The sequence below is a fragment of the Lotus japonicus genome, chromosome 5 (genome assembly GCF_012489685.1).
Source record: "Lotus japonicus ecotype B-129 chromosome 5, LjGifu_v1.2".
Classification (NCBI taxonomy): Eukaryota; Viridiplantae; Streptophyta; class Magnoliopsida; order Fabales; family Fabaceae; genus Lotus; species Lotus japonicus.
Window position 1 is genome coordinate 24,706,094 of NC_080045.1, and position 27,931 is coordinate 24,734,024.

Consider the following 27,931-nt stretch of genomic DNA (forward strand, 5'->3'; position numbering starts at 1 on the left):
TTCCGCTGCCGAATGTCATCGACACTTCGGATCAGACGTTGCAATCGCGACCGGTGATCGGAGCTTGTAGCGGCGGTGTTCTCCGCGTGAGGCTGCCGGCGAGTGTGTTGGTTAGCTCTGTTGCTCCGGTGAGGACGAAGGAGAAGGCAAAGGAGGTGTTGGAGAAGGAGGAGGTGGAGGCGGTGGAGGTGGAGGAGGAGTCAATTGCTCGGACTCGTTGCGGCGGACTTGTTCCCGCCGTGGCCTGCCTCTTACGCGACGCGGTGGAGAACCGCGCCGCTGCTCCTGCTCTCTGTCGCGTCTCCAACGACGTGTCTCCATCAGACTTCACAAACGAACTAAGAATTACACCAAAATTCCAGAAAACCGAAGAGAATTGCACGGAAAATCGAACTTCTCTCAACCAAATCACAATCCACGTAGTCCGGGAATCGAAGTCTACCGTTCCCACAGACGACGCCAAATGTTCTATCCAAGAACATAGAGATGAGGTACGGTACCCATAGTGAGAGGATCGTGATGTAAGAATCTAGAGAGAGTGAGAGCGTAACCGCTTAGAGAGAGAAAGTAACTGAATTTCAAGTTGTTATTTCTCAAATGAGCTAAGAGTCCCTTACAATTGGTTACCGCTCCCTACTTATACATTCGGGGTTTGGGCTTGGCACCCTTAACTTCTCCTAAAGGGCCAGTTGGGCCTTCTAGGGAAAGGCCCAACGCCCTGGCTGGCGCGTCGCCCCGGGCTGGAACGCCTGGGCGAGGGACCCTAGGGTCTCGCCCAGTCCAATCATATAATTTTAGTAATATAAACTTTAACACTAACCCTTTTTTTAAAACATTTGTGTTTAACTTTACAGTGAAATTGTTTGTTGAAGTAGTGTGACTTAAATTATTTATTTATCAATTTTATTGCACATACATGTATATAAGAAAAAGAGGTTTGACTCTCATTTCATTTTCCTCATTTTTTTTCCTATCTCTCATATTTTTCTATTACGTCATATATTATACCTCTCATGCTTTCTTCTTTTAACAAAAAAATATAATATCTCTCGTTTATCTCTTTTTGTCCTACTCTCACTAAGTGAAGACTGTTTAAAAAAAACTAAGTGGAGACAAAATGTAAAGGAAGAATTTTTCCTAAAAAAATTAAGCTTTTTTATAGGTAATGTGTTAAATCTTCGCGCCCCTCTCTTAGATTTTTTGGCTCCCCCTAACTATAATTAAGAAATAATTCTTATTTTTAAGAATTAGACTCACATTTGTTGGAGATGACTAATAAATACCTACTTGGCATTGGCATAAGTGGGAAGAAAAATTTAAAAATTACATTTCTGCTACCTATTTAAAAGTGGTGTTTACTTTGGTACCTTAAGTGAGATAAATGTATGGTACCTAAAATGAGTTGACATAATAAAGACCCATGTATACATGAATTATTAATTGTATTTTTCCCGGTAATGTACCTTAAGATAAATGACGTCGATTCGATCGGTGTTAGACCTCTCTCTTGATCGAAACCATGTTGCTCAAGCTCAATGCTAAAATATTATATCAATACGCAAATTAAAAAGTATATTTGAAAAAACAATAAAAAAATTAAACTAATTAATTCCAATATATTTTGGAAAATTAGTATAAGTTAAATCAACAATATTGGAAATTTGATTTTCGTTATGTTCAATGGATTCTCGATAACTAGTAGTCTAGTACTATGTTAAATCAATAAATATCTTTAGTGACTCATGCCCCTGGCTATAAATTCTACCCCTGGTAGACCATCAACTTCTATGATGGCCATCTCAAAAATTGTCTATTTAGGTATTTCCAATCACGTTTTGAATTTTGTCCTGTTTTAGAATTATTGAGGCTTTAATTTGCCAGTACTATCAGTATGAGCTGTTAGAGGTAGCATAATCATTTCTCTTTGTATTTCACTGGGAGTTGTTTGAATGTTTTGATTGGCAAAATGTGTCTCTCCCCCATATTTGTCTAGATTACCATCATCACCATCAGTCACGGATTCAGGAATGTTTGGTTGTGGGGGCAATATTACATAAAAACTTTACAAACATTTTTTTTATTCTCTACACGTACAGTCAAATATTTGAGGCTTCATTTATTTTTTTACCAAGTAAGATTTTTGCAAGCAAATTCCTTTTTGAAAACCAATTTTTATTTTATCACACAAGAGGTTATTTAGACTAGAAACACGTGATTGTCATAGGTCCAAGTCCTAAAAACACCATCTTGTGTAAAAACTTCAGGTGATCAAACCCTTAGTGCACCCACGTACGCATGCAGAAGTTTTGTGCATCAACTGCCTTTTTTTTTTATATGAATCAAGTAAAATTACATATTTATTGTCATGTATATCTTTTTATTTTGAATGTGCACAAAAATGAAAAGCAAAGTGACAAAAAATCTGATAATATGATTAATTTATTTGTAGCTAAATAAAAGAGTATTGAAAAATGGAAACCAAGTGATTTATAGAAGCTATTTTATTTAGCCGTTCGCATGTTACAAATTAAGAAAAGAAAAGAATTATCCAATGTATATAACAAGTAGTTAGAGCATCTCCAACACTTAGCCCAGCTGGAGGGCTTAAGAGCCGGCTCTTATTTTTTCTGTACGTTGGAGAGAGCCTTCAAGCTCTTAGCTACAGTGCAGGGGCTCTTCTGCAAGAGCTCCTGCTTAATGAGCTCTTATATTAAAAAACTATTATTTTCTCTCACATGCTCCTCATCAACTACTTTCAAAGGGAAGAAACGGTAGAAGAGAAGAAGGAAGAACAACAGATTTGAAATAAACTAACACAAGAACATAACCAAAATCAATTTTTTTTGGAAAAAATCCAAACTTTACAACCAAAATCAAACTGAATGATAAAAAATCAAACTTTTACACTGCAACTGATATTTACATAGGAAAAAAAAAATCTCAGAGCCTTGCATGTTCGATCTGCTTGAAAGGGAGATGATCTGGAGAATAAGGGGCTTTGCATGTGCGAAAAGGGGCTTCCTTTCCCCTGATCTGATCTGGTGGCTCCGATTTGGGTGGTGGTCAGTCGTTTTGGGGGCTTTTGGTGGCGGGGAGGGTTGTTTTGTTGCGGGTCAGTGGCGGTGAGGTGGATTTTGGTTGCGGTGGTGGGTGTTTGGAGGCGGTGAGGTGGATTTTGGCTGTGGTGTTGGGTGTTTCGAGGCGGTGAGGTGGGTTGGGTTTCGGTGGTGGTGAGGTTGCAGTGAGGTGGGTTTTGGTGGGGTTGCAGTGAGGTTGCAGGTAGAAGAGAAGAAGAGAAGAGGGGAGAAGAAGAGAAGAAGAGAAGAGGGAGAAGAAGAGAAGAGAAGGAGAGAAGAGGGTTTCGAGGAGAAGGGGGAGAAACGGCTAGGGTTAGTACGGGTTTGGGGCTGAAATGGGCTTAAATATAGGGTGACCGGTTGGGCAGGTCACCCTCCCGTTGTGGACCGGTTTCAAACCGGTTTTGACCAGCTAGAGCCGGTTTTTTTACCGTTTTAGGTTGTCTGACCAGTTTGGCCGGTTATCATACCAGTTTTACCGTTTCTCTCCCATTTTCAGCTTTTATACATTATATATAGTGTGCACTTCATCATTTTACACATCAATTTTTACTCCCACAAGTTCTCTCTTGTCCAAAGATTCAAACAAAATTCAAAATGGATCACCATCATTATCAACAATACTACGAATTGTTGGACGATCAAACACTTCCCACCAATGAAAGTTCTCAACCTCTGCCGGTGTTACAACAAGGAAACCAACCTTCACAGGTGTTTCGACCTACGCCGTCATTTCCTCCTCACAACCAAGCGCGTCACACCCGAGGCAATTTTCAAAATTCTCAACACCAAATGTCTCCATATCCACCTCAAAACCAATCGCATAACCCCGGTGGCAATTTTCAAATTTCTCAACACCAAATGTCTCCATATCCACCTCAAAACCAACCGCATCACCCCGGTGGCAATTTTCAAAATTCTCAATACCAAATGTCTTCATATCCACCTCAAAACCAACCGCCTCACACCGGTGGCAATGTTCATAATTCTCAGTACCAAATGTTTTCATATACATCTCAAAACCAACCACTTCACCTTGATGAAAATTTCACAAATCCACAATACCCCATGCATCCACCACAATACCAATTTCAAAGCCAAGCCCCTCCTACTGGTAGTACTGGTTCAAAAGTCTCTGATACACAATGTGAGGCTACGCCTGATGATACACAACACGAGGGTCTAGATGATATTGATCTTGAAGATGAAGATCAATCTTCTGGAAAGAAACGCACCAGATGGAGGGTTAAAGACGATTTACTTCTTGTTCAATCATGGCTCAACATTTCTAAGGATCCGACGGTGGGAACTGATCAAACAGCATTAAAGTTTTAGGATAGGATCCGCGACCAATTTGAAGAGTACCGTGACTTTGACACTCCTCCGAGGACAGTGAAGATGCTAAAATGTCGTTTTGGAAAGTTGAGTAAAGATATTCAATTCTCTACCGGTTGCTACAACAAAGTTACCAATCCTTGGAAAAGTGGACACTCAGAGAAGGAGATCATGGCTGAGGCGCATGCCCTATTTCAGGTAGACCATAAAAAAGATTTCACACATGAGAATGTATGGCGGATGGTGAAAGATGAACCAAAGTGGAAGGGACAATCAATGAAAACCAATTCAAGGGGACAAAAGAAGTCAGCAGCTGGCGCCGACGGAACATCGACTGACACAAGTGCATCAATTGATTGCGACGAATATGAGGCAACACCACCAACAACCCGCCCGAAGGGCAAAAAGGCAGAGAAGAGAAAGGCCAAAACAACAGATACTGCGTCAAGTACTCTATCTTTTGCTCCTCACCCTGATGTGTTAGCCATGGGGAAGGCTAAAATGGAAATGATGGCAAATTTTAGGGAGATAAGGAACAGAGAACTAGATTTGCAACAAGCTGACCAACAACTGAAACAAAGTGAACTGCAATTGAGATAGGAAGAACTCAAATTTAAGAAGGCGGAGAACTTTAGGGCATATATTGATATCCTTAACAAGAACACATCTGGAATGAACGATGAGGAGTTGCGTATGCATAACTCACTACGTGCTTTCGCCTTAAGTGAACTAGGAATGTCTTAAATCTTCTTGTGTTTCTTAATGTGTATCAATGATGTAATTTTATTCTTCCAATTTCTTAATGTGTATTGCATCAATGTTGTAATTTTATTATTCTAGTTTCTTCATGTGTACTGCATCAATGTTGTAATTTCGTTATTCTAATTTCTTAATTAGTATATTGTCAAAGTCGTAATTTTATCATTCAAATTTCGTAATAAGTACTACGTCAATGTTGGGAATATAGCCGTTGAGGAATATAGCGGTTGGGGAATGTAGCCGTTGGGAATATAGACGTTGGGAAATATAGCCGTTGGGAAATATAGTCGTTGGAAATATAGCCGTTGGGAATATAGTCGTTGGGGAATATAGCCGTTGGGAATATAGCCGTTGGGGAATATAGTCGTTGGGAATATAGCCGTTGTTTCTCTTATTTATTCATGTAATATTTCATTCATTTCAACATTCAAGAGTTCTTTCGTTCTCTCATCTTGTATTCCTACTATCAAATTACACCAATATTTTCTCATTGTGCCATATAATGGACCCAAACAATTTACCCGACTGGAACATATTTTACAACGAATGTGTGGAGGATTTTATGAATGACACGTTCGTTGAAGATATGGTGCAGCAGGAAATGGAGTTCTATCAACAACAACAACATGCCAACACCGTTAGGCCCAAGAAAACAAGAAGAGTGATAAAGAGAGATCGTGAAGCTGGGAACGAGCGGTTGATGAAGGACTACTTCTCTGAAAATCCTGTATACACGGAAGAGCTTTTCTGATGAAGGTTTCGAATGCGAAAGCATGTGTTCCTCAGAATTGTAGAGGCCCTTGGGTCTTATAACCCGTACTTTTTAATGTCTGTTGATGCAGTTGGAAGACAAGGTCTATCACCATTACAAAAGTGCACCGCCGCTATTCGTATGTTGGCGTATGGATCACCTGCTGATAGTGTTGACGAGTACGTTCGAATTGGTGAAAGTACTGCAATTGAGTGCTTAAAGAATTTTGTAGAAGGTGTGTGTGAAGTATTTGGTGGGTAATACTTGAGGCGTCCGAACGAGGAAGATATGACACGCCTACTTCAATGGGGGAGTCTCGTGGATTTCCAGGTATGTTAGGTTCCATTGATTGTATGCATTGGGAATGGAAGAATTGTCCAGTTGCGTGGAAAGTCAATACACCCGAGGTGATCATGGAAGACCCACAATCATGCTTGAAGCAGTGGCATCACAAGACTTGTGGATTTGGCATGCATTTTTTGGCATTGCAGGCTCAAATAATGACATTACTGTGCTAAACCAATCTCCCGTGTTTAATGAGGTTTTGCGTGGAGCTGCTCCCATGGTGAAATTTAGAGTGAATGAAACAATGTATCACATGGGATACTATCTAGCAGACGGTATCTATCCCGAGTGGGGTACATTTGTGAAGACCATCCCAATGCCACAAGGAGAAAAAAAGCAAAAGTTTGCCAAAAGACAAGAAGCAGCAAGAAAGGACGTGGAACGTGCATTCGGAGTGCTCCAATCTCGGTTTGCGATTGTCCGTGGTCCATCACGCTGGTGGCATCCGAATGATATGAAGTCAATAATCTATGCTTGCATCATATTGCATAACATTATTGTTGAAGATGAGCGCAACACGTACAAAGGTAATTTTGTTTATGAGCAGGTCAATAATGACATATCGGATGTTGAAGTATTAAGCGGTCCTATTCCCGCTTTTAGAAATATGTTGGAAAGGAGAGAACATCAAATTGAAAAGTCAATCCATCGCCAACTTCAAGCAGACTTGGTGGAGCATATCTGGGAGCTTCCTGAAATCGATAATAATGAAACTTAATCTTCACGCCTTAATGTGTATTTCGTTTCAAATGTATTGTTGTTTATTTTTCATTGTCATGTATTTCCTTTCGTCTTTATTTTGTTAATGTAATGTATTAAGGTCTCTCTTAGGGATTGTTGTACTCTTTTTCCTTCACTAGGCTTGTATCCCAATTGGGCTTTTCCTAGTAAGGTTTTAATGAGGCTCTCTCTCTCTCAAGTTTGGCTCTCTTTTATTTCTATAATTCAATACAATGTACTTTTTTTTAAAATTTTTAAGTTAACATGTTCAAATTTAAAATTTATTTTTTAAAATTTTAGTAAAATTAATTTTAAATTAAATTAGTATAAGTAATAATTAAATTAATTTCTAGTTGAAGTATTGATATACTATTAAATTTTAAATTTAAATTGGGTGAAAATAAATATCATTATTTAATGTTGTATGGTGGGACACAGTGGGACCCTTGTAATAGTAATTTAAGAGCCCATGCATTAGAGCAAAATCTGCTTCAGGCTCTTAGCAGGCTCTTAAATCTGAACGTGGCACATAAATAGTGCAGAATAGTGCTGAATAGTGTATAAAAGCCCAAGGCATTGGAGTTGCTCTTATAGTATCTCTAGAAGTACGGGGGCATTAGCAATTTTGGTGGGGGCAACTTATAATACCAGAGTATATGTTAATGTATTGCTCACAAATTTCATGGGGGCATTTGCCCCACTGTCCTTCAACCTACGTCCGTCCCATAGGATGTAGTGTCTCCTTATTTTAATTTCATTATATTCATTTGAAAATAGTAATGAGGACTAATGAAAATCAATAACAAAATTATTCACTTTCAAGCTAAAAGAAACAGACTTTGCATGTAACTGATTGAAGGCTCACTTGATGCAGGCGCAACTGGGAATGCTGAAGCCAACAATGAAGGTATGAAAAACGGTAGAAAGGGGGGGGGTTTGAATAACGTTTTCAGTATAAAACTTCCACCTTAAAGATTTTGACAAATCTTTCGAGAACTTAAGTGCTAAAGATAAGAGATAGAAAAGCACACAAGGATTTTATCCTGGTTCACTTGATAAATCACTCAAGCTACTCCAGTCCACCCGTTAAGGTGATTTCTTCCTTCTTAGAATGAAGGCAATCCACTAATCAGGTAAGAGTTACAACTGCACTTGAAACCTACAAGTGACTAACAATTACACTGACTTAGCTCACACTAAGATTCACTCTCTTAGTCTTCTCTAGGATCCGATCAACCTTGATCTCCTAAAGGAACTAAACAAACTGTTTATCAAAGAATTGTTTACAAGAGATTTGCTTCTAAAAAGCTAATAGTAAACTCAATGAATTTCAGATGAAAGAAAACTTAGAAGATTTTGAATATGTCTTGCGTATGTGAATGCTTCTTGCCGTTTCTTTCAGTCTTCAGCCTCTTTATATACTCCAAGGATTAGGGTTGAGCGATGCATGGGAAATGCTACCGTTGGAGGGCAGTTCTGGAAAATCCAGCTTCTGCTGTGGCTGAGAACGTTAGGTAGGTCGTCAGGAAGGTACAGTTGCTTTTGTACTTGGATAGCGACTTGACCTTTAAACCTAGGAGACTTCTGATCAGGGGAATGCTTCATATTGGAACTTGTGAAGCCGGTTGATCAGAGTCAGAGGGAAAGCCCAGATCCTCTGACCATTGTTTCTTCTGATTCTGAACTCAGAGGGAAGAACATGGTCTTCAGAGTATCTTGCTTCTGGACATCAGAGTTTCCACTATTCAGCTTCTGGATCTTCAGAGTCTTCTACACCATCAGAATATCTGAGCCTTCAGTGTTTCTTGGTTATCAGACTTTCTGGATCTTCAGAGCTTCTAGTGACTGAGTCCACATCAGAGTTTGTATAACTTCAGAACTTCTGAAGCTTTTCCACTGTTCATACTGAACATGGTGAATGCGAAAGCGTTGCTTGGGTCACTCTTTATACACAGTGCTTCTGATTTGTGTGAGATTGAGTTGAGGTCAGAGCCTGTAGATAGCACACTCAGAAAAACACGTTAGAGTACCACAATTGTTCATATCAAAAGGTTAACTTGTAATCATCAAAACATAGAGTTGTACTACTAGATCAAAACTTTGATCTTACAATCTCCCCCTTTTTGATGATGACAAAACTAAGATTTTTGATGAACAATTCTTAAACATTAAACTGAATTCACTCAGAGTTTAGAGATATAGAATAATACTTATCCTGATGTGAATAGTTTATCTTGCTCATTCTGAATTCCAGTCACTGCTTGATTCTGAGCTTAGCTCCCCCTGAATCTAATACTTGATGAAAACGTTAGTAAAGTCTAGATTCTGAGCTAAATGATATAAGAGTTCAGAGTGAAAAACTTATGACATAGATGAAAATCGAGTAATCAGAGCGCATAAGTAATCAGAGTCATGGACAAGGTGTCAGAGTCTTGGGTATCAGAGTCAACTAGAATCACTTCAGAAGAAGTGAAATGTATTCCTTGTATTTGCCCAGTGACACATCTATGGTCATGAAGGTGGAACTCTTAAATTCTCCAAAAGAAAAATAACTCACACTAACACATCTTACACATCAAAAACTGGGTTTACTCCCCCTTTTTGTCATAAGCAAAAAGCTTGGGGTGTGAAAAACTTAGCTTGAAGTACAAGGTACTCCCCCTTAGAGAAGGTCTAAGTTTAAAGGAAATGAAAACGATGCAAGAATCAGAGTTAGGCGAAATAAATAGAAGAGTTAATGCAAGAGAAGAACGTTTACTACCGGTCAAGGGAGTAAAGAGAAGGGTCAGTTACCAAGAACTTAACCTCGAGAAACTGTAGGAGCATTAACTTTCAGAGAGAAAGTGAAGCCTATATAAAGCGTTGGAGAGAAAGGTAAGCTTCACACCTCGAACAATTTTCAGTAAGAAAAAAAAATGGCATCATACATCGTAGCACTAGAAGAGCTGAGGAAGAAGGCCTTCGAGGAGGACTTGTTCCTTAACATCAGGCATCCAGAGGGTACAGCGACCATCTCGGAGCTAACACGGACACTGCTGGAGGAGGACCTGCGTCTAGAGTTGGAGAGAGACCTGAGGGAATTTCTTGCCTTCGTTGAGGAGGTGCAAGAACTCAGCCGGCTTGAACTCAAGCTGCTGGAAGAAAAAAGGAGTTTGGAAGAGAAGCTCAAGACTTCAGAAGAGATTCTGGAGAGGGATGAGCTAAAGAACAGGCTCAGCAACATCCAGCATGTACTGGAGCGTCTGGAGAAGGATAGGTCAGAGCAGCGCCAGGAATGCAGAAGAATGAGGAGAGATCCTCCATTCTAGACTTTAGGGAAAGAATGTATGATGTAAACATAAAGATATTATGAATAAAAAGATTTTTGCAAACATATGTGACACAAATATATATATAGATATGCATAGATAATCACAAACGAACAAAGTAGAATAAATAAATAAAAAGAAACAGAGTTTAACAAAAATAAAACAACGTTAAAGAAAAAGAAAAACGAAGAGATCCTAAAAACTAAGGTTTATCAGTTCGACGCAGAAGTTCCATCATCATGTGCTTCATCTCAATTAGCATGGATTCATGAATGTCAAGACGCTGTTCCATGATGTTGAGTCTGGATGAGCTTGACTGAGTAGAACTGGAAGGAACATTCTGAGCAGCTTGAGGATCTGGAATGGAAGCAGAAGCAGCAGGAGTAAACACAACTGGTGCAAGTGCTTGGCATCTAAGAGCTTCAGCCTCATCTTCAAGTCGTTCTGCCTCTAGTCTGGCTTGTTCAGCTTGAGCTGCTGCTTGACGTGCAGCTTCTTCTGCTTGAGCTTTCTTTCTCTTGGCTTCTTCAATAGCTTCAAGAAGCTTATTTCTCTGTTCTTGTTCATGAAGAGCCACCCTTCTAGCAAACCTTTGCTTTGCAGCCTCAATCCTCTGACTTCCCTCTGCATGCAGGAGCTGCATCATAATTGGAACTTGAGCCACTAGCCAAGTGCCCAGAGTGTTCCACTCATCAGCCACACGTTCAGCATTCTCACTGAGGTCAGTCTGACCGTGCACATTGCGTAGCCTCAAGGAGGCTTCATGATAGAAAATATTGATGCACTCAGAGAGAGATGTGGGTTGGAGGGGAGTATAAGGAATGATGGAGAGGTTGGTTTCAGGAGAGGCTGGGTGATTGCTGCTGTGGGCTTCAGAGGCACCTTGTGGAGAACCAATGTTAAACATTTGAGCATTGGGTTCAGAGGTTCCAAGGTGAGGTTCTGAAGTTTCAACCAGAGGATGAGGTGATCTAACCGAGGATTGGTTAGACACAGATTGTTCGGGTTCAGGTTCTGGTTGAATAGGCTCTTGTTGGTCAGGGGCAGGGTGAGCTTGTTGAGCCAAAGGGTCTGCCTCATGTAAAGGATTGGCCAAGATAGGTTCATCTGGGTCAACTAGACGTTCAGGTCTAGGGCCAGGATATCTCCTAGGGCTTGGACAAGTGAGGTAATACTCTTCTAAGGTAGACACCTTTTCTTTTCTGACCTCCATGAATTTTCTAATGGATTCAGAGTTATTGGAGGGAGAAGAATCAGCAACATTGGTTGGGAAGGATACAGGTGTATAGGCTGTGGAAGAGTCTGTATCAGTAGTTCTGGGAGCCAGACGTTCTGATGCTCTTGGGACAGAGTGATCAGAGGTTCTGGGTCCAGGTTCTGTGTGGGTAGGCTCTGGATGTTCATGAATGATGGGTTCAGAAGCTAATGGGTTGTATGGAATGGTAATGGGAGAGGTTGGTTCTTCTGACCTAGAGGGTTGGTTCTGAAGCAAATTCCAGAGAGGTGCTTCAGTAGGGGAAGGTTGAAAGAACGAAGACCTTGGGGAATGTGGTGGAGAGGTGGTTTGTGCAGCTGGTTGGGATTCAGGAATAGGAGTGAGGGGATTTGAAGAGTGTTTGAGCATGGCAGAAATGGGGAGTGCATCAAATAAATTCAAATCATCATCAGAAGCAATTGCAGACTTACTTGAAAGTGCTGATGATCTTGTCACTCTGGCAGGAGGTTCAGTCCTTCTAACCACTTCAGCAGCTGGTTCCACCCGAGTAGGCTTCACCACGATTCTGACTTGCTTCTTCTTCTTCTTAGGAGGACCATCCTCATTATCACTATCATCACCATCATCAGGCTTTCTCTTCTTCTTTTTGACCAGAGGGACATCTGATTCCTCAGAGGATTCTTCTAGGACCATCTTCCTCTGAACTTTCTTCTTGGGAGGAGAAGGAAACTCTGGAGCTGGCGGCAGTCTGCTGAAGAAATCATCGAGATCAATTTCGAATCCTTGAGCCCTTAGGTCTTCAACATAGCACCTAATGGCGTCAGGATTGTCTGCCTGCGTCCACAGAGGGTAGTCATTCAGAGGCATCCTTCTGCTTCTGATCTCAGAAGATGTGTCTTCATGGGCAGGAGCAATCTTCTTCTTGATTAGGCCCATCTTCTTTAGAGAGTTTGCCGTGAAGACATCACTGACAATGGTGGTCAGATCCTCTGTGCATCCAGCATTTATCAGATCTTGAACGAGGCCACTCTCAATGAAGAGATCAGACAAAAGTCTCCCGAAGGGAATATACTTGATCGCTGACTTGATGGAGGCAGTGGTACGAGACTTCCGGATGCATTCCTTCAAGTAGGAGAACAGGAAGTAGGGAAGGCAGATCTTCTTCTGGTCTTGGATGAAGAACAACATCACCTTCTGGTTGAAGTTGATGTAGTCTGGGGAACTGCCCTTTGGTCTCTGGTTTATGCAGTGGAGCAAGATTTTGTGCCAGATCCTGAGCTTGGGATGAAGGTCCATCACCTTGTAAGTCGTCTTGCCCGGTTTGTAAGTGGTGTACAGGGCCTGGTTGATTGTATCCTTGGTGCTGGGTTTCAGCTTCGATTCCGTGAGTTGGAAACGATACCCAAAAGCAGTATCTGCACCTAGCAAGTTCACGAATGACTTCTCAGTGATGATGATCTTTCTTCCAAGAATGTGAGATACCACCTGAGTATCATCGCAGTCGGCGTGCTTCCAGAATTCCTTTACCAGTTTCTCATACACCGGTCCTCGAAGTCTGTTGAAGTAATTTCCCAAACCTTGAACTTGGACTTCAGGACGAAGATCATACCCATTTGTAGCCAGGTTGTCGAGGTCGAATCTCCATTCTGCCAGGACTTGAAGTTCCTCAGGAGCAAAAACACAATGAACGGCACAGCCCCGTTCTGCAATTGGAAGAATCTGCTCTTGAGCTTGACCTTGATCTGGTGTCGGATTCTCAGGGCCCCTTTGACCCGTTGCTAGACCAACTACCATGTGAGGGAACTGGGGTGCATCTGCAGTAGATCTTCTGGTTTGGCTCACCATTTTTGAAGCGGTTGAAGGTTTAAGGTAGAAGATGAAGGTTGAAAGATGAAGAGAGATCGAGAGAGAAATCGAGAATAAGCGGTTTTGAAAAGCAGAGAGAGCGAGAGTAAAAACCGGAAGTGAAAGAGATCGTGTGTGTATAGTGGGTTTTGACAAATAACCGTTGTTGATTTAAAAAGCACTTTAAGATCAACGGTTGAAAATTAAAGATAGATAGTAACAGTAAATACACAAATCACACACAGGAGAGAAGCACATCTACACGCAATCATAACAGACTGTCACACGGGCACAAGGAACTATGCATCAGAAATACTGACACACGTGTTGTTGTCTCAGCTTCAGAGTCAGTACCAGTGGGTACACACACTCTGATTGAGTTACCTTCTGGACTAGACATCTTCTGATCAAGAAGTATCATAGTCAGAGGTTCTGATCCATCTTCACTCTGGACAGAAGTCCATGTTTAGATTTTTCAGAATAAAATTGAATCTATCCTCTGCTAAGGGCTTTGTAAAGATATCTGCCCATTGATGGTCAGTATCAACAAACTTCAGAAGAAGTACGCCCTTCTGTACATAATCTCTAATAAAGTGATACTTTACCTCAATGTGCTTTGCTCTTGAGTGCAAGATAGGATTCTTACTCAATGAGATTGCAGCAGTGTTATCAAAATAGATTGGGATATTGCTCTCAAGGATCTGATAATCCTCCAGCTGATGTTTCATCCAGAGCATCTGAGTGCTGCATATTGCTGCTGAGATATATTCTGCCTCTGCAGTTGATAGTGCAATGGTTGATTGCCTCTTGCTTGCCCATGAGACTAGATTGCTTCCCAGAAATTGACAATTTCCAGAAGTACTTTTTCTCTCTGTTCTATCTCCAGCATAATCAGCATCACAGTAACCTGAAAGCTTATACTCTGATGTTTTCTTATACATCAAGCCAAGGTTAGTGGTGCCTTTCAAATACCTTAGGATCCTCTTAACAGCAGTTAAGTGGATTTCCCTTGGATCTGATTGGAATCGAGCACATAAATGAACACTAAATAATATGTCTGGCCTAGATGCAGTTAAGTATAGAAGTGAACCTATCATGCCACGATAGAGCTTCTGACATACTTTACCACTTTTATCTTCTTTCTCCAGAATGCATGTAGGATGCATTGGAGTCTTGGCCACTGTAGATTCCAGCATATTGAACTTCTTCAGAAGTTCTTTAGTGTACTTGCTCTGATGGATATATGTTCCTTCTGGTGTTTGATCAACTTGTATTCCCAGAAAGTACTTTAATTCTCCCATCATACTCATCTCAAATTCAGCCTGCATCATCTCAGAAAATTCTTTGCATAGAGATTGATTAGCAGAACCAAATATAATATCATCAACATAAATTTGCACAATTAAGATATCATCTTTATAAGTCTTGCAAAAAAGAGTTGTATCTACTTTACCCCTTACAAACTCATTCTCCAGAAGGAATGAGCTAAGTCTCTCATACCATGCTCTGGGAGCTTGCTTCAGACCGTAGAGTGATTTCTTCAATTTGAACACATGGTCTGGTTTCTTCTCATCTTCAAAACCTGGGGGTTGATGAACATAGACTTCTTCTGAAATATAACCATTTAGGAAGGCACTCTTCACGTCCATCTGATGTAGAACTATGTTGTGATTTACTGAGAAAGAGATCAACAATCTGATTGCCTCCAGTCTTGCTACTGGAGCAAATGTTTCAGTGTAGTCTATTCCTTCCTGCTGGCTGTAGCCTTGAGCAACTAGCCTTGCCTTGTTTCTGACTACATCTCCTTTCTCATTCAGCTTGTTTCTGAATACCCATTTCGTTCCAATAACATGGACACTCTCAGGCTTCTTCACTAAGCTCCAAACATCGTTCTTGGAGAATTGATTCAATTCTTCTTCCATGGCCAGAATCCAATCCTTGTCCTGAAGAGCTTCATCTATGGACTTGGGTTCAATTAAGGACACCAATCCTTTCAGACTGAGCAAGGTCTCTTCAGAAGGTCTGAAGGCAGATCTGGTTCTGACTGGTTCGTCTTTGTTGCCCAGAATCAATTCCTTAGGGTGAGCTGCAGTGATTCTGCTCTTCTTCAGAGTTTGTGAGTTAGAGGGACCAGCTTCTTCCTCTGGTTCATCTTCCTCTGGCTCATCTTCCTCTGGAGCTTTGCCTTTGTCAGAAACATTAATGCTTAAATCTGCAAACTTTTCAACTAGCTTTGACTGGTCAGAGTCAAGCTTATCGTCAAATCTAACATGAATAGATTCTTCAATAGTCTTAGCATCAGTATTATAAAATCTAAAACCTTTAGATCTCTCAGAGTAACCGAGTAATAGACACTTAGAAGACTTAGCATCAAATTTATGCAATCTATCCTTAGTATTGAGAACATAACAAACACAGCCAAAAGGATGAAAATAAGAAATGTTGGGTTTTATGTTCTTCCACAATTCATAAGGAGTCTTATTCAGAATTGGTCTCACAGAGATTCTGTTCTGAATGTAACATGCTGTATTTACTGCCTCTTTCCCAAAAGTGCTTAGCCATGCCAGTTTCTTGGAGCATGGTTCTAGCCATCTCCTGAAGAGTTCTGTTCTTCCTCTCAACAACACCATTTTGTTGAGGAGTTCTGGGACAAGAGAAATCATGTGCAATTCCATAGGAATCAAACAGACTCTCAAACTTGTCATTCTCAAACTCTCCACCATGGTCACTTCTGACACGCACAATCCTACAAGCCTTCTCGTTTTGCACTTGAGCAATGAAGGTAGAGAACACAGCATGAGACTCATCCTTGCGGGTTAGAAACTTTACCCATGTCCAGCGGCTATAGTCATCAACGATAACCATCCCATATCTCTTGCCACCTATAGACTCAGTTTTCACTGGTCCAAAAAGGTCGATATGCAGAAGTTCCAACGGCCTTGAGGTTGAGACAACATTCTTTGCCTTGAAAGGGACTTTTGTGAATTTGCCTTTCTGACATGCTTCACAAAGAGCGTCTGAAGCGAACTTCAGATTGGGTAAGCCCCTGACAAGGTTTAGCTTGCTCAGCTGAGAAATCTTTCTCATACTGGCATGCCCTAACCGTCTATGCCATACCCACTACTCTTCATTAACAGACAGAAGGCACTTCACATTCTGAGCCTCCAACTCAGATAATCTGATCTTATAAATGTTGTTCTTCCTCTTGCTGTTAAACAGAACAGAGCCATCGATCTGACTTACAGCCCGGCAGGACTTTTGATTGAATATAACATCATAACCCTTGTCAGCTAATTGACTTATAGACAATAAGTTATGTGTTAAGCCGTCTACCAATAACACATTATCAATGCATGGACTACTATCTACACAAATAGTACCAGTACCAACAATTTTACCCTTTTCATTTCCTCCAAAGCCAACTTCGCCTCCAGGCTTAAGTTTCAGCTCTCGGAACATACGCCTTTCTCCCGTCATGTGACGCGAGCATCCACTGTCCAGATACCATGATTGGTGTTTCAGTGGAGCTATCAAGGATATCCGCAACATAGATAATCTTGTCCTTAGGTACCCACTTTCTGGGTCCTCTCTTGTTAGTTACCCCAGAGGTTCTGATCACCTTGGGTGTCTCAACATGATATTTTAAAGGAATATTTGCATGATATTTAGTCATAGAGAAGGATCCCTTTTTAAGAGGGTTTTTAGCAACTTTAGCAGGTACAGGATCAGGCAATATGGTACCAGAGGGAACAAAGCATTCATACAAGGATTTAGCTTTAGACACAGAGGGCTCATTTCTAATTGGTTTAGAATAGCCAATGCCATGCATTCCATTTCTGCTTACGCCATAGATCATTGAAGCCATTAAGCTTCTATCCACGCTTTTAGCTAGGAATCTTTGAAAAGACTTTTCATACTTAGATTCATTTCTACAATCAGAGGCATCACAGGCAACAATTTCTTCTAACTTAGCAATCTGGTTCTTAAGCACAGAGTTAGAATTGATCAAGGCATGATTATCATTTTTTAAATCAGAAATAATTTTCTCATGTTCAGAAGGAGTCTTGGAAACAGCAGATAAGTTCTTTTTCAGCTTCTTATGCTTAGACAATAAGGAGTTATACTTATCCATAATATCAGACAATGCATGTTTCAGTTCAGAGGTAGAGAAAGAAGCGAATACCTCATTTTCATCGTCTGAGTTAGGATCTCCTTCTGATTCTGAGTCAGAGTCAACAACTCCCTTTGACTCTGCTTCCTTGTCTTTGACAATAGCCATGAGTCCTTGGACTTCACCATCAGAGTCAACATCCTCTGACTCTGATTCATCAAATGTCACCATCAGACTCTTCTTTGTCTTGAAGTGCTTCTTTGGCTTCTTGTCCTTCTTCAATTTTGGACAGTCACTTTTGTAGTGCCCTGATTCTTTGCACTCAAAACATGTGACTTCCTTAAGTGAGGACTTCTTCTGACCTGAGGATTCAGACTTTCCTCTTGCCTTTCCAGAGCCTTTGTATTTGCTCTGCCTATGCTTCCAGATGCGATTGAGTCTCTTGGAGATCAGAGTCAGCTCATCTTCATCAGAATCTTCTGACGCTTCTTCGGATTCCTCTTCTTCAGCTTGAAGAGCTTTTGACTTCTCAACCTTAGCCTTTTCAGATTTAGATTTCAAGGCTATGGACTTTTTCCTTAGATCTTGCATCTCTGAGCGCTTCAGCTCATGGCATTTCAAAATGCTGATGAGTTCTTCTAAACTCATATTCTCAACGTCTCTCGTGAGCTCTATTGAAGTCACCAAAGGCATCCAACTTTCAGGAAGACACCTGATGACCCTTATGACATGATCTTTTGTTGTGTAGCTCTTGTTGAGAGGTCGTATGCCAGCTACAAGCAACTGAAATCTGGAGAACATTTCTTCAATGGACTCAGTTGGCTCCATGATGAAGGATTCATACTTTTGGATCAAAGACAATGCCTTTGATTCTTTAAATTTCTTGTTTCCTTCATGAGACCTCTTCAGAGATTCGAAAATGCCTTTCGCAAACTCACGATCTGTAATCTTCTGGTACTCTTCATAGGAAATAGCACTTAGAAGAATTGCTCTTGCTTTGTGATGTTGTGAGTACAGCTTCTTTTGATCTGCAGTCATCTCTGACCTTGGGATCTTCTTGCCATCTGCATCAACTGGACGCTCGTAGCCATCCACAATAATAACCCAGAGATCTGCATCGAAACCCAGAAAGAAACTTTCCAGTCTATCTTTCCAATATTCGAACCTTTGACCGTCGAACATAGGAGGCTTTGCATTGTAACCATCTCTTTGAGTTTCACTGGTGGTGGCAGCCATTGTTTTTCACACCAGCCCGGATCACTGAACACTGTTAGGTGTGGTAATCAGAACTTGCGCTCTGATACCAATTGAAGGTATGAAAAACGGTAGAAAGGGGGGGGGGGTTTGAATAACGTTTTCAGTATAAAACTTCCACCTTAAAGATTTTGACAAATCTTTCGAGAACTTAAGTGCTAAAGATAAGAGATAGAAAAGAACACAAGGATTTTATCCTGGTTCACTTGATAAATCACTCAAGCTACTCCAGTCCACCCGTTAAGGTGATTTCTTCCTTCTTAGAATGAAGGCAATCCACTAATCAGGTAAGAGTTACAACTGCACTTGAAACCTACAAGTGACTAACAATTACACTGACTTAGCTCACACTAAGATTCACTCTCTTAGTCTTCTCTAGGATCCGATCAACCTTGATCTCCTAAAGGAACTAAACAAACTGTTTATCAAAGAATTGTTTACAAGAGATTTGCTTCTAAAAAGCTAATAGTAAACTCAATGAATTTCAGATGAAAGAAAACTTAGAAGATTTTGAATATGTCTTGCGTATGTGAATGCTTCTTGCCGTTTCTTTCAGTCTTCAGCCTCTTTATATACTCCAAGGATTAGGGTTGAGCGATGCATGGGAAATGCTACCGTTGGAGGGCAGTTCTGGAAAATCCAGCTTCTGCTGTGGCTGAGAACGTTAGGTAGGTCGTCAGGAAGGTACAGTTGCTTTTGTACTTGGATAGCGACTTGACCTTTAAACCTAGGAGACTTCTGATCAGGGGAATGCTTCATATTGGAACTTGTGAAGCCGGTTGATCAGAGTCAGAGGGAAAGCCCAGATCCTCTGACCATTGTTTCTTCTGATTCTGAACTCAGAGGGAAGAACATGGTCTTCAGAGTATCTTGCTTCTGGACATCAGAGTTTCCACTATTCAGCTTCTGGATCTTCAGAGTCTTCTACACCATCAGAATATCTGAGCCTTCAGTGTTTCTTGGTTATCAGACTTTCTGGATCTTCAGAGCTTCTAGTGACTGAGTCCACATCAGAGTTTGTATAACTTCAGAACTTCTAAAGCTTTTCCACTGTTCATACTGAACATGGTGAATGCGAAAGCGTTGCTTGGGTCACTCTTTATACACAGTGCTTCTGATTTGTGTGAGATTGAGTTGAGGTCAGAGCCTGTAGATAGCACACTCAGAAAAACACGTTAGAGTACCACAATTGTTCATATCAAAAGGTTAACTTGTAATCATCAAAACATAGAGTTGTACTACTAGATCAAAACTTTGATCTTACAAACAATTGTAGAAGAACCAATAATGCCAAGATCAGTAACACCACTGGCTGAAAACCTCAGAGGAGAGACAAGGAAGGAGAAGAAAGGAGGTAATACAAACAAAGCAACAGAAGCAGGGGATAAGCAAATGCAAGAAAGCAGGGGATATACAGCAGAGGACAAGGCAGCAAAGATAGAAAGGCTCAAAAGGGGTTTCCAAATCTTACAATTGTATGAGGTTTCTTTTTTTTTTCAAAAGGGTGTCAGAGGTTAAAAAGTAAAAACCTTCAAATGCACATAATCTAATTATTTAATTCTTCACAATGTAGTACTGAACCTGATGAAGTTGATAGTTTAATTAATTTCGCATTAATCATTTTCACTTCATTTCTGTGTGAACTATTGATGGTTTTGATTATTTATTGTTGTGAAGAAATGAATTAATCTCTGTCAAGTAACGATTGAGGGTGCAATTTGCAGATGGTGGTGGAAGAATGCGAGTATGATTCCGTTGCCGTTACTGCTGCTGATGAAGATATGGTGGTCTCTTTCTTCTCTCTTTCCCTCTCATATTTCACACGCGCACGCGCGTCCCTTTCTGTTAGTGTATCTCTAGGGATCTTGTGCTGTGAGCTTTAACGACCCAACGCCGCATGCACAACCGCACGCATACACCACCCCGAATTAAATAATTAGATTATTTATTTACTTTCGTCGTGTTGAGTAATTAAGTAATTATATTTTATTGTTTTATGTTATTTTCATGACTCGAATCCTATTACGAGTCACGAAAACTATTTATATAATAATTAAGTTCAGATTATGTTTAAGGTTGACACTGTAGTCAGCTTAGTAATAGCACGAGCCATATTCGCACCCGACTATGGTCGAGAGTGTCCGAAAAAGGCTATATCCGCTCCTAGAGCACTGTTTAAGAGAATTTTAGAATTGAAGGGAGAATAAGAACCTCTAGGTATTTTTCCCATGACCAGTGTTTCAATACGAAACTCTGGACTGTACGCTTGTTAGGTTTTGCTTCCCGAAAGTCCGTCGAAGCTAACCTTTAACTTCTCGGGGACTTTAACTAAGACCCTGAATGAAGAGTTTTTCTATTCGGAGCTTCTAACGAACTAAGAATTACACCAAAATTCCAGAAAACCGAAGAGAATTGCACGGAAAATCGAACTTCTCTCAACCAAATCACAATCCACGTAGTCCGGGAATCGAAGTCTACCGTTCCCCACAGACGACGCCAAATGTTCTATCCAAGAACATAGAGATGAGGTACGGTACCCATAGTGAGAGGATCGTGATGTAAGAATCTAGAGAGAGTGAGAGCGTAACCGCTTAGAGAGAGAAAGTAACTGAATTTCAAGTTGTTATTTCTCAAATGAGCTAAGAGTCCCTTACAATTGGTTACCGCTCCCTACTTATACATTCGGGGTTTGGGCTTGGCACCCTTAACTTCTCCTAAAGGGCCAGTTGGGCCTTCCAGGGAAAGGCCCAACGCCCTGGCTGGCGCGTCGCCCCGGGCTGGCACGCCTGGGCGAGGGACCCTAGGGTCTCGCCCAGTCCAATCATATAATTTTAGTAATATAAACTTAACACTAACCCTTTTTTTTAAAACATTTGTGTTTAACTTTACAGTGAAATTGTTTGTTGAAGTAGTGTGACTTAAATTATTTATTTATCAATTTTATTGCACATATCATGTATATAAGAAAAAGAGGTTTGACTCTCATTTCATTTTCCTCATTTTTTTCCTATCTCTCATATTTTTCTATTACGTCATATATTATACCTCTCATGCTTTCTTCTTTTAACAAAAAAATATAATATCTCTCGTTTATCTCTTTTTGTCCTACTCTCACTAAGTGAAGACTGTTTAAAAAAACTAAGTGGAGACAAAATGTAAAGGAAGAATTTTCCTAAAAAAATTAAGCTTTTTTATAGGTAATGTGTTAAATCTTCGCGCCCCTCTCTTAGATTTTTTGGCTCCCCCTAACTATAATTAAGAAATAATTCTTATTTTTAAGAATTAGACTCACATTTGTTGGAGATTGACTAATAAATACCTACTTGGCATTGGCATAAGTGGGAAGAAAAATTTAAAAATTACATTTCTGCTACCTATTTAAAAGTGGTGTTTACTTTGGTACCTTAAGTGAGATAAATGTATGGTACCTAAAATGAGTTGACATAATAAAGACCCATGTATACATGAATTATTAATTGTATTTTTCCGGTAATGTACCTTAAGATAAATGACGTCGATTCGATCGGTGTTAGACCTCTCCCTTGATCGAAACCATGTTGCTCAAGCTCAATGCTAAAATATTATATCAATACGCAAATTAAAAAGTATATTTGAAAAAACAATAAAAAAAATTAAACTAATTAATTCCAATATATTTTGGAAAATTAGTATAAGTTAAATCAACAATATTGGAAATTTGATTTTCGTTATGTTCAATGGATTCTCGATAACTAGTAGTCTAGTACTATGTTAAATCAATAATATCTTTAGTGACTCATGCCCCTGGCTATAAATTCTACCCCTGGTAGACCATCAACTTCTATGATGGCCATCTCAAAAATTGTCTATTTAGGTATTTCCAATCACGTTTTGAATTTTGTCCTGTTTTAGAATTATTGAGGCTTTAATTTGCCAGTACTATCAGTATGAGCTGTTAGAGGTAGCATAATCATTTCTCTTTGTATTTCACTGGGAGTTGTTTGAATGTTTTGATTGCAAAATGTGTCTCTCCCCCATATTTGTCTAGATTACCATCATCACCATCAGTCACGGATTCAGGAATGTTTGGTTGTGGGGGCAATATTACATAAAAACTTTACAAACATTTTTTTTATTCTCTACACGTACAGTCAAATATTTGAGGCTTCATTTATTTTTTTACCAAGTAAGATTTTTGCAAGCAAATTCCTTTTTGAAAACCAATTTTTATTTTATCACACAAGAGGTTATTTAGACTAGAACACGTGATTGTCATAGGTCCAAGTCCTAAAAACACCATCTTGTGTAAAAACTTCAGGTGATCAAACCCTTAGTGCACCCACGTACGCATGCAGAAGTTTTGTGCATCAACTGCCTTTTTTTTTTATATGAATCAAGTAAAATTACATATTTATGTCATGTATATCTTTTTATTTTGAATGTGCACAAAAATGAAAAGCAAAGTGACAAAAAATCTGATAATATGATTAATTTATTTGTAGCTAAATAAAAGAGTATTGAAAAATGGAAACCAAGTGATTTATAGAAGCTATTTTATTTAGCCGTTCGCATGTTACAAATTAAGAAAAGAAAAGAATTATCCAATGTATATAACAAGTAGTTAGAGCATCTCCAACACTTAGCCCAGCTGGAGGGCTTAAGAGCCGGCTCTTATTTTTTCTGTGCGTTGGAGAGAGCCTTCAAGCTCTTAGCTACAGTGCAGGGGCTCTTCTGCAAGAGCTCCTGCTTAATGAGCTCTTATATTAAAAAACTATTATTTTCTCTCACATGCTCCTCATCAACTACTTTCAAAGGGAAGAAACGGTAGAAGAGAAGAAGGAAGAACAACAGATTTGAAATAAACTAACACAAGAACATAACCAAAATCAATTTTTTTTGGAAAAAATCCAAACTTTACAACCAAAATCAAACTGAATGATAAAAAATCAAACTTTTACACTGCAACTGATATTTACATAGGAAAAAAAAAATCTCAGAGCCTTGCATGTTCGATCTGCTTGAAAGGGAGATGATCTGGAGAATAAGGGGCTTTGCATGTGCGAAAAGTGGCTTCCTTTCCCCTGATCTGATCTGGTGGCTCCGATTTGGGTGGTGGTCAGTCGTTTTGGGGGCTTTTGGTGGCGGGGAGGGTTGTTTTGTTGCGGGTCAGTGGCGGTGAGGTGGATTTTGGTTGCGGTGGTGGGTGTTTGGAGGCGGTGAGGTGGATTTTGGCTGTGGTGTTGGGTGTTTCGAGGCGGTGAGGTGGGTTGGGTTTCGGTGGTGGTGAGGTTGCAGTGAGGTGGGTTTTGGTGGGGTTGCAGTGAGGTTGCAGGTAGAAGAGAAGAAGAGAAGAGGGGAGAAGAAGAGAAGAAGAGAAGAGGGGAGAAGAAGAGAAGAGAAGGAGAGAAGAGGGTTTCGAGGAGAAGGGGGAGAAACGGCTAGGGTTAGTACGGGTTTGGGGCTGAAATGGGCTTAAATATAGGGTGACCGGTTGGGCAGGTCACCCTCCCGTTGTGGACCGGTTTCAAACCGGTTTTGACCGGCTAGAGCCGGTTTTTTTACCGTTTTAGGTTGTCTGATCAGTTTGGCCGGTTATCATACCAGTTTTACCGTTTCTCTCCCATTTTCAGCTTTTATACATTATATATAGTGTGCACTTCATCATTTTACACATCAATTTTTACTCCCACAAGTTCTCTCTTGTCCAAAGATTCAAACAAAATTCAAAATGGATCACCATCATTATCAACAATACTATGAATTGTTGGACGATCAAACACTTCCCACCAATGAAAGTTCTCAACCTCTGCCGGTGTTACAACAAGGAAACCAACCTTCACAGGTGTTTCGACCTACGCCGTCATTTCCTCCTCACAACCAAGCGCGTCACACCCGAGGCAATTTTCAAAATTCTCAACACCAAATGTCTCCATATCCACCTCAAAACCAATCGCATAACCCCGGTGGCAATTTTCAAATTTCTCAGCACCAAATGTCTCCATATCCACCTCAAAACCAACCGCATCACCCCGGTGGCAATTTTCAAAATTCTCAATACCAAATGTCTTCATATCCACCTCAAAACCAACCGCCTCACACCGGTGGCAATGTTCATAATTCTCAGTACCAAATGTTTTCATATACATCTCAAAACCAACCACTTCACCTTGATGAAAATTTCACAAATCCACAATACCCCATGCATCCACCACAATACCAATTTCAAAGCCAAGCCCCTCCTACTGGTAGTACTGGTTCAAAAGTCTCTGATACACAATGTGAGGCTACGCCTGATGATACACAACACGAGGGTCTAGATGATATTGATCTTGAAGATGAAGATCAATCTTCTGGAAAGAAACGCACCAGATGGAGGGTTAAAGACGATTTACTTCTTGTTCAATCATGGCTCAACATTTCTAAGGATCCGACGGTGGGAACTGATCAAACAGCATTAAAGTTTTAGGATAGGATCCGCGACCAATTTGAAGAGTACCGTGACTTTGACACTCCTCCGAGGACAGTGAAGATGCTAAAATGTCGTTTTGGAAAGTTGAGTAAAGATATTCAATTCTCTACCGGTTGCTACAACAAAGTTACCAATCCTTGGAAAAGTGGACACTCAGAGAAGGAGATCATGGCTGAGGCGCATGCCCTATTTCAGGTAGACCATAAAAAAGATTTCACACATGAGAATGTATGGCGGATGGTGAAAGATGAACCAAAGTGGAAGGGACAATCAATGAAAACCAATTCAAGGGGACAAAAGAAGTCAGCAGCTGGCGCCGACGGAACATCGACTGACACAAGTGCATCAATTGATTGCGACGAATATGAGGCAACACCACCAACAACCCGCCCGAAGGGCAAAAAGGCAGAGAAGAGAAAGGCCAAAACAACAGATACTGCGTCAAGTACTCTATCTTTTGCTCCTCACCCTGATGTGTTAGCCATGGGGAAGGCTAAAATGGAAATGATGGCAAATTTTAGGGAGATAAGGAACAGAGAACTAGATTTGCAACAAGCTAACCAACAACTGAAACAAAGTGAACTGCAATTGAGATAGGAAGAACTCAAATTTAAGAAGGCGGGAGAACTTTTAGGGCATATATTGATATCCTTACAAGAACACATCTGGAATGAACGATGAGGAGATTGCGTATGCATAACTCACTACGTGCTTTCGCCTTAAGTGAACTAGGAATGTCTTAAATCTTCTTGTGTTTCTTAATGTGTATCAATGATGTAATTTTATTCTTCCAATTTCTTAATGTGTATTGCATCAATGTTGTAATTTTTATTATTCTAGTTTCTTCATGTGTACTGGCATCAATGTTGTAATTTCGTTATTCTAATTTCTTAATTAGTATATTGTCAAAGTCGTAATTTTATCATTCAGATTTCGTAATAAGTACTACGTCAATGTTGGGAATATAGCCGTTGAGGAATATGCGGTTGGGGAATGTAGCCGTTGGGAATATAGACGTTGGGAAATATAGCGTTGGGAAATATAGTCGTTTGGAAATATAGCCGTTGGGAATATAGTCGTTGGGGAATATAGCCGTTGGGAATATAGCCGTTGGGGAATATAGTCGTTGGAATATAGCCGTTGTTTCTCTTATTTATTCATGTAATATTTCATTCATTTCAACATTCAAGAGTTCTTTCGTTCTCTCATCTTGTATTCCTACTATCAAATTACACCAATATTTTCTCATTGTGCCATATAATGACCAAACAATTTACCCGACTGAACATATTTTACAACGAATGTGTGGAGGATTTTATGAATGACACGTTCGTTGAAGATATGGTGCAGCAGGAGATGGAGTTCTATCAACAACAACAACATGCCAACACCGTTAGGCCCAAGAAAACAAGAAGAGTGATAAAGAGAGATCGTGAAGCTGGGAACGAGCGGTTGATGAAGGACTACTTCTCTGAAAATCCTGTATACACGGAAGAGCTTTTCTGATGAAGGTTTCGAATGCGAAAGCATGTGTTCCTCAGAATTGTAGAGGCCCTTGGGTCTTATAACCCGTACTTTTTAATGTCTGTTGATGCAGTTGGAAGACAAGGTCTATCACCATTACAAAAGTGCACCGCCGCTATTCGTATGTTGGCGTATGGATCACCTGCTGATAGTGTTGACGAGTACGTTCGAATTGGTGAAAGTACTGCAATTGAGTGCTTAAAGAATTTTGTAGAAGGTGTGTGTGAAGTATTTGGTGGGTAATACTTGAGGCGTCCGAACGAGGAAGATATGACACGCCTACTTCAATGGGGGAGTCTCGTGGATTTCCAGGTATGTTAGGTTCCATTGATTGTATGCATTGGGAATGGAAGAATTGTCCAGTTGCGTGGAAAGTCAATACACCCGAGGTGATCATGGAAGACCCACAATCATGCTTGAAGCAGTGGCATCACAAGACTTGTGGATTTGGCATGCATTTTTTGGCATTGCAGGCTCAAATAATGACATTACTGTGCTAAACCAATCTCCCGTGTTTAATGAGGTTTTGCGTGGAGCTGCTCCCATGGTGAAATTTAGAGTGAATGAAACAATGTATCACATGGGATACTATCTAGCAGACGGTATCTATCCCGAGTGGGGTACATTTGTGAAGACCATCCCAATGCACAAGGAGAAAAAAAGCAAAAGTTTGCCAAAAGACAAGAAGCAGCAAGAAAGGACGTGGAACGTGCATTCGGAGTGCTCCAATCTCGGTTTGCGATTGTCCGTGGTCCATCACGCTGGTGGCATCCGAATGATATGAAGTCAATAATCTATGCTTGCATCATATTGCATAACATTATTGTTGAAGATGAGCGCAACACGTACAAAGGTAATTTTGTTTATGAGCAGGTCAATAATGACATATCGGATGCTGAAGTATTAAGCGGTCCTATTCCGCTTTTAGAAATATGTTGGAAAGGAGAGCACATCAAATTGAAAAGTCAATCCATCGCCAACTTCAAGCAGACTTGGTGGAGCATATCTGGGAGCTTCCTGAAATCGATAATAATGAAACTTAATCTTCACGCCTTAATGTGTATTTCGTTTCAAATGTATTGTTGTTTATTTTTCATTGTCATGTATTTCCTTTCGTCTTTATTTTGTTAATGTAATGTATTAAGGTATCTCTTAGGGATTGTTGTACTCTTTTTCCTTCACTAGGTATCCCAATTGGGCTTTTCCTAGTAAGGTTTAATGAGGCTCTCTCTCTCAAG

At 40.2% G+C, this 27,931-nt stretch overlaps 5 protein-coding genes across 5 annotated transcripts; all 5 read left to right on the forward strand.

The window, feature by feature from the left end:
• The first annotated feature begins 4,583 nt into the window (after window positions 1-4,583).
• On the forward strand, window positions 4,584-5,012 carry LOC130719351 (uncharacterized). The gene has a single exon (XM_057569977.1). The coding sequence runs from the start codon at window positions 4,584-4,586 to the stop codon at window positions 5,010-5,012; it is 429 nt and encodes a 142-aa protein (XP_057425960.1).
• Window positions 5,013-5,997: 985 nt separating this feature from the next.
• On the forward strand, window positions 5,998-6,985 carry LOC130719352 (uncharacterized). Its single transcript, XM_057569978.1, has 3 exons — window positions 5,998-6,157; window positions 6,414-6,685; window positions 6,815-6,985. Exons 1-3 carry the CDS (start codon window positions 5,998-6,000, stop codon window positions 6,983-6,985), a joined length of 603 nt encoding a protein of 200 aa, XP_057425961.1.
• A 17,638-nt stretch (window positions 6,986-24,623) lies between these two features.
• On the forward strand, window positions 24,624-25,166 carry LOC130719353 (class E vacuolar protein-sorting machinery protein hse1-like). The gene has a single exon (XM_057569979.1). It carries the CDS (start codon window positions 24,624-24,626, stop codon window positions 25,164-25,166), a length of 543 nt encoding a protein of 180 aa, XP_057425962.1.
• A 171-nt stretch (window positions 25,167-25,337) lies between these two features.
• LOC130719354 (uncharacterized) lies at window positions 25,338-25,766 on the forward strand. Its single transcript, XM_057569980.1, has one exon. It carries the CDS (start codon window positions 25,338-25,340, stop codon window positions 25,764-25,766), a length of 429 nt encoding a protein of 142 aa, XP_057425963.1.
• A 984-nt stretch (window positions 25,767-26,750) lies between these two features.
• LOC130719355 (uncharacterized) lies at window positions 26,751-27,477 on the forward strand. The gene is made up of 2 exons (XM_057569981.1): window positions 26,751-26,910; window positions 27,167-27,477. The coding sequence occupies exons 1-2, from the start codon at window positions 26,751-26,753 to the stop codon at window positions 27,475-27,477; spliced, it is 471 nt and encodes a 156-aa protein (XP_057425964.1).
• Window positions 27,478-27,931: the final 454 nt, after the last annotated feature.